This window comes from Myotis lucifugus, unplaced genomic scaffold (genome assembly GCF_000147115.1).
Source record: "Myotis lucifugus unplaced genomic scaffold, Myoluc2.0 scaffold_0, whole genome shotgun sequence".
NCBI lineage: Eukaryota > Metazoa > Chordata > Mammalia > Chiroptera > Vespertilionidae > Myotis > Myotis lucifugus.
This window is the reverse complement of record NW_005871048.1, coordinates 11,070,148-11,076,147: the sequence shown is the minus strand read 5'-3', so window position 1 is coordinate 11,076,147 and position 6,000 is coordinate 11,070,148. Positions and strand designations below refer to the sequence as shown.

The 6,000-nt window shown below is 47.6% G+C and overlaps 1 protein-coding gene across 4 annotated transcripts in view; it reads right to left on the bottom strand.

The window, feature by feature from the left end:
* Nucleotides 1–1,823: 1,823 nt before the first annotated feature.
* Nucleotides 1,824–6,000, bottom strand: part of SEMA6A (semaphorin 6A) — a 128,799-nt gene continuing 124,622 nt past the window's right edge. For all 4 annotated transcript variants that reach the window (XM_006081124.3, XM_023745767.1, XM_006081127.3 and 1 more), the window contains one exon: nt 1,824–4,385. In XM_006081124.3, the coding sequence (XP_006081186.1) occupies nt 3,190–4,385 (1,196 nt within the window). In that variant the 3' untranslated portion in view covers nt 1,824–3,189. The remainder of the gene's footprint in view (nt 4,386–6,000) is intronic.

Here is a 6,000-nt window from a genome sequence, read left to right as displayed (position 1 = left end):
TCTGGAAGGGGGAAGGGTATGGGTACTGCAAACAAATGGGTCTAACTGCATTGTTATTCATGCGTTGGAAGCCAAATAGAGATGAAGGAGAGAATGGACTGCTACCCCAAAAGTGTGAAATTTAAAAAGGGGAAAATTAGGAGATAAATAAAAGCATTCAGGACACAAAGGATAATGAACAGTCTTGTTTTATTACTTTAAAGTAATAAAGAGCCTTTTTGCTTGCTTTTTTGTTTTTTTCCCCTTTTTTCTTTTCTTTTTTACAACATACATTAAGTTGTGAATCAGATGTTAAGGGATGTGGAGATGGAAGGAAAGTTGGTGACATCACAATATTTTTACAACTTTACAACAAATATAAATCTGAGTTTGTTGCATCTACCAGTGTCTAGCAAGGGTGGAAAGCAAAGGCACACTCAGGTTTATGGACCCTCCCCCCACACGGGGTGGGGGAAAAAGAAAAGGCGGAAAAATACTCAGATGCAGAAGACCAGCTCAATACACGTAGGCATTCTAGGGTCAACACTGCAAGTGATGAGTTGTGGGAAGTAGGGGTGTGGGTTGGAATTTTGACACAGGTCTCCATAACACAGCTGAGGCAATGACGTCCACACATGGGGATGAGACGGCGGGCACTGCCCCGTCAATACTCTTGGGAGTCAAGCTCGGGGAAGAAGGGAGCAGGGTAATATACACCCATCACTTTCCTAAGCTCCGCATTTCTAAAGAAAATCTAATGGATAAACCAATATCTTGGTTTCTATCTAAAAAAGACTTCATGGTTTCAGGGTAGAGTTCACAGAATGTGAGCATTGACTCCACTAACAAAACAAAAATATAAGGACACAAAAACAACAAGGCTTACCCCAAACACCAGCAAAATAGCAAGAGATGTTTGGGACAAAAGGTTGTGCGGGCAACCTTGCCACACACCTAGGTCTCTCTCTGATTATGGAGGCATCGCGTTTTTACCAGCCAACTTGAAATTGCCCCAAATTGTCTTTTTAGAAAGTTTTTCTTTAAAGACAAAACTAACCCCAGGTCAAACGGGAAATAAAAAGACAAAGAGACCACCAAATATGTTTAACTGTTTAAAAAACAACAACCAGAAATGCTCACGGTTTACAGTCTGTTGACAAGTCTTTTGTTCATGGTAAACAAAAGTCCCTTCTGTGTGCTTGCGCTAATGAAAACCAAGGGGAAAAACACCCACCCACCCCAGCCCCTACAAACCATAACAACAAAAAGATAAAGAAATTAAAAAAAAATTAAAAATCTTTTGCCCCAGTCAAGGTTTTTGCAGCATCCATTGTAGTTGGCCTTGCACTTGGAGTTACTCATTAATCACAGCAGGGACCAGCCTGCCTGCATCTATTTCCATGTTATTTCTTTGTGTGCATCGCTTGCACGCGCTGAGCACACGGCCTGGAGACTCCTCCCAGATGCCTGCCCAACTGCACACGGCGTATTCTCCGGCCAGTGGACCTGGCAGAAATAAAGACTGGGACTTTAGTCCTTTTTCTGCTGGCAAATGAGGGTATTACCATGTTGAAATGATCTGAGAATCTAAGGGAAGCGGGGAGCTCTAGAGGGAGAAGGGATTTGCCACCCACAACACTAGGGTCCATGTTTATCAACATGGCCAAAGGGTGGTTGGAGTTGGCACGACTAGAAGGAAGTGTGAACTGGAGGGTGTTGTGTGCCCAGCTTTCCCAGGCTGTGAGATTCTAAGCATCACCACTGCATTCTTCTTCTATCTGCTGGACAGCTAATCCTCCAGAGGACTGGAGTGGGGTGAGGCAAGGGTTAAATAAATATCTGTATTTCAAAAGGAGGGAAAAGTTTATCATAAATGACAGTTTACAAGTGTACACAACTCAGGGTGTAAGGCACAAATTTACATGTGGAAAACAGGCTATTCACAGATGTAACCCCATGAAAAACCTGTGTGATCAAACCATTAATTTATGCAAGGTAGCAGCCAGCGTATTAATTAGTTCACACCGTTTGTAGATTTTGTTTGCTGTCTCACATGCAAGGCGAAATGAGATGGCGTATCACAAGCTGGTGCCTTCGCAAGAAAGTAGGAACCACTGACAAAGCCATGTTGGCAGCAACGAGACATGGCTGTGCCATTCTAGAAGTTCCTCTCCTGGTTGCTTTAGAAGTTAGGCTCTGGAAGGACTTTTAAACCGATTACTTTTTTGCGTGTTATAGCACAGAGATTTCACCAGCAAATTAACTGGCAGATTTAAATAAATACTCCCCTCTTAACTTTCTCCTTTAGCTAGAGATCAGACAGTCCAAACACAAAGCTCAGATTCCAGCTCCAACTTATTTACTCAGTGAATTTATTGTAAAAATAAAGAAACTCAAATTATTCCAGTTAATGGATTTCACGTTAAATAGTGTAACTTCAAGGGGCTTTCTGAAGAGCTGTTCATAGGGTGGTGTGTGGAAGAGTCCATTCCTTAAGGAAAAACAAAGGGTGAACAATAAATAAAGTTACTTGCGTTAACGGTCACGTTATTTCATTAAAAGAGAGGAGCAGAAATCTATGACATAGTTGCCCAACATGGCATTAACCTGCTAGAACAGAAAGCTGTAACACTGGTGGGCATTTCACAGTATCTGCGCATAGTAAACTTCTGCCATTGTTAAAAGTCTGAGTTAGAATTATCAATGAATTCCTTTGTCTTTTTAACTTGAATGATTTAAAAAAAAATCTATTTGTGTTTTGCAAGTTGGAACGCTAGCCTACTTTGGCAGCGCCCTGTGCAGTCACGGACAAAATCCTGCAATTGCTGTTCACCTCTGTGTGACTGTGTGAGTGTCTGTGTGTGAGTGTGTGTGTGTGTGTGTCTCTCTCTGTGTCCGTGCGCACATGTGCACACGTGTGGGGGTGGGTGGGTATGTGCTTTTGGCTCATGGTTGTGATGATAATTTAAGTCTTTCGTGAGTACGACCTGTAGCGGGGAGTGGGGGTAGAGTGAAGGAAGAGAATGGAGGTGAGTCCAGCGTCGCAAACCTTCACCAAACCACGTGGGCCACTTGGCGAGTCCCCCCCAAATCCCAGAGGCCCAGTGTCCGGGCGCTGCGCGGCCCTCTTGGTCTGGTGCGCATAGGCAGCGGAGAACCGTGCGGGCGCAGCGCGCCTCGCCTTTCCTGACACCTGACCATCCCCTGGGATTATGTACACGCATCGTTGGGCTTCATGGAGGTGGACAGGGGAGCAAAGGTAGGTTTGGGGGGTACGTCCGGCTTTAGCGAGGGGGTGCGCTTCAGCCCCGACCTGGTCAATGAATTGTAGGCGTTGAGGCTGGGCTGCCTCGAAACAGTCACTGCCGGACCCGCCGTCTGGGAGCCGTGCACCTGGATGGAGTCCACCCGCTGCGGGGCGGGGGGCGGGTTGTCTCCCCGGCCAAAGCTCTGGTTTCTGGAGAGGTGCGAGGAATTGGAGGAGTTAGTATTGTTTCTTTTGAGAGTGGTGGCCTGGTGGCTTCTGGTGAGCGAGTTCGTGGGGTAGCTCCTCTTATAGTCAAGCCCGTAGGAGGAGGAATGGTGCATCTCCAGCCGCTTGCTCAGGCCGCTCTGCGACAGGGAGGCTCCCGGGGGGCCCAGGGAGGCCTCCCGCTGGGGCACCTTGGGGGGCAGGCTGTCCAGGTTCTCCACTAGGTTCACCCCGTGGTTGGGACTCTTGCTGCTGAGATGTTCCTTGATGGTCTTATACTCCAGGGTGGCCGCCTGGTCCTCCAGGGCCATCTGGGCCACCTCGCTCATTTTGGGCTGGTCCACGTACTCGTGCTGGTAGCCCTGCTGCGTGATGGGCAGGACCACCACGCTGGGGATGTGGCTGGGGGAGGCCCGGAGGGGCAGGTCCGTGGGGATCACGGGGGAGCCCATGGGGGGCATGTCCTTCGTGCAGGCGTTGATGAGGTTCTGGTTTCTCTCCCACTCGCGGCTGCCGCGGCTGGGCTTGCGCTTCTGCTGCAGCGTGGGCGTGGACTCGGGGGTGGGCAGCGCCGCCAGGTCCAGGTGGTGCTGGTCGGCCTTGATGAGCATCTTGGCCGTGCTGCCGGGCGCGGCGAGCTTGCCGTTGTGCATGAGTGGCGTGAGGATGGCCTCCGGCTTCGGCTCTTTGGACTGGGTGTCCCCGAAGAGGCCGCTGAGCTTGGTGACGCTGCTCATGGAGCCCCTGCGGGAGTGGCTGAGCTCCTCCTTGCGCTGCGCCGAGGACCCGTCCTTGCGCCGGTGATCGCACACGCAGTAGACCACGATGCCGGAGAACACGGCCCCCATGACAAACGCCAGGATGACCGCGATGGCCAGGAGGGTGACAGGGACGAGCTGGTCCTGGCCTTTGAGGTAACTCTCGCGAATCACTCCTGCAATAGACATGGCACGTGGCGTTAGGAAAGGAAAGGACACCGTGAAGCTGACTTGTGTGAGGCAGTCACCCTGTTAATGAATAACAGTAATAAGTGACAATGGCACCTCAGCATAACTGGTCTTCCAGGCGCAGCTGCCAAACATTAACTAATTAACCCTTCCCCAAGGCGCCCCCCGCCCCTCCAGCATGTAAATAGACTTTATTTGTTGCCTTTGTGTTCTGAAAAGTGCTTCTCCCACTCAAGTACTCGCTGTTTCTACTTGGCTTCACTCGGAATATGGCAGTTTTGTCATTTCCAAAATTCAGCCCTTTCCCCCTCTTCATCTTTTCTCAATCTTCCCCTCATAGAAGTGGGACAAGCGAGATAATTTGAGTCAGGGGTAGAGGCAACAATTCCACCCACGGTAAACGAACAAACTACACAATACTTCAGGCTTCCAGAGTGTTTTCTGATGACTTCCTGGCGGGCACGAGGGCCTCTATCTGGAGAAAAGCTACATCTATTTGTCTTTCAAGCAACTGGAGGAAAGTGTGTCATTTACAGCGAAAGAAAATAGCTAAAGCCCACAGATTACAAATGTGTGCTGATTTTGCATCACCCCTTCAAACAAACAAACAAAGCCCCCCCCTAACACACCCAAATTCAGGTAAATATGCTGGATATTTGAGTTAAGCTCTTCCCTTACTTGAACTAAAAGGATGGTTAGAAAAGGAGGGACCATTTGGGGCCCTGAAATGAGTTTGAGAAGTGTCATGTCTCATTATGACGGCCGGAGTTTGCTGTCACGGTGAGATTCTTCAGCAGAGCTAATCTCTTCCATTTAATAAAAATTACGTCACTACACCCGTCAATAATCTTACACAACATTAACCAAGACTCTGTGTTTCTGACGAAAGTTGCTGTCCCTGTTCCTATTTAATCAGCCACCAAACAGAGCGATTCTAATCAAATGCAAACACTGAAGCTCTTATTATTTAATGCCAAGTGAGAATACACATCACCATCGTCAGATCTTAAGTGCTTGATGTGGTAGCTAAAAAATAAAACCTCAAATACTTCAATTCCTGCCTCTGGAGAGTGAAAGAACATGAATACATTACAGGCGCCGCTCGCTCCACTCCGGCTGAGGAAATGTAAACATTGTTCCTATTATGGAAACTGATAGTAAGACCGAAAATGTACCTTTCCTGGTCCCAGGAGACACATTTTTCATCTACTAAATCAACTCTTTCTGGAATATGTTTAATGTATTTTCCTGGCAGATATCAGTGGCACAGAATTAGAATGAAATGAAATAAAAATCTCCACTGTTTCCCAAACCCACAGCATGCAACCATTACACTTCTGCTGAAATGCTTTGTTATGTCACAGCTGGGACCGTGAAGAAACGCAGCTTTGTCTTGGGACTTTTCTGTTAAAATATTTTGATTAGCGGAGTGATGGTTTTAAAACTCAGAAACCTTAGCCTGAGATGATACGTTCTCTTTTCTTTCTAAACCGTCCTCCTCCCCTCAATTTTGACATCACAGTTGGTTGCTGTGGAAATGATGGTCCAGGGACAAAGGATTGTGACTTCAGGTGAGGAATACATAGAAGCAGCAAATACCTC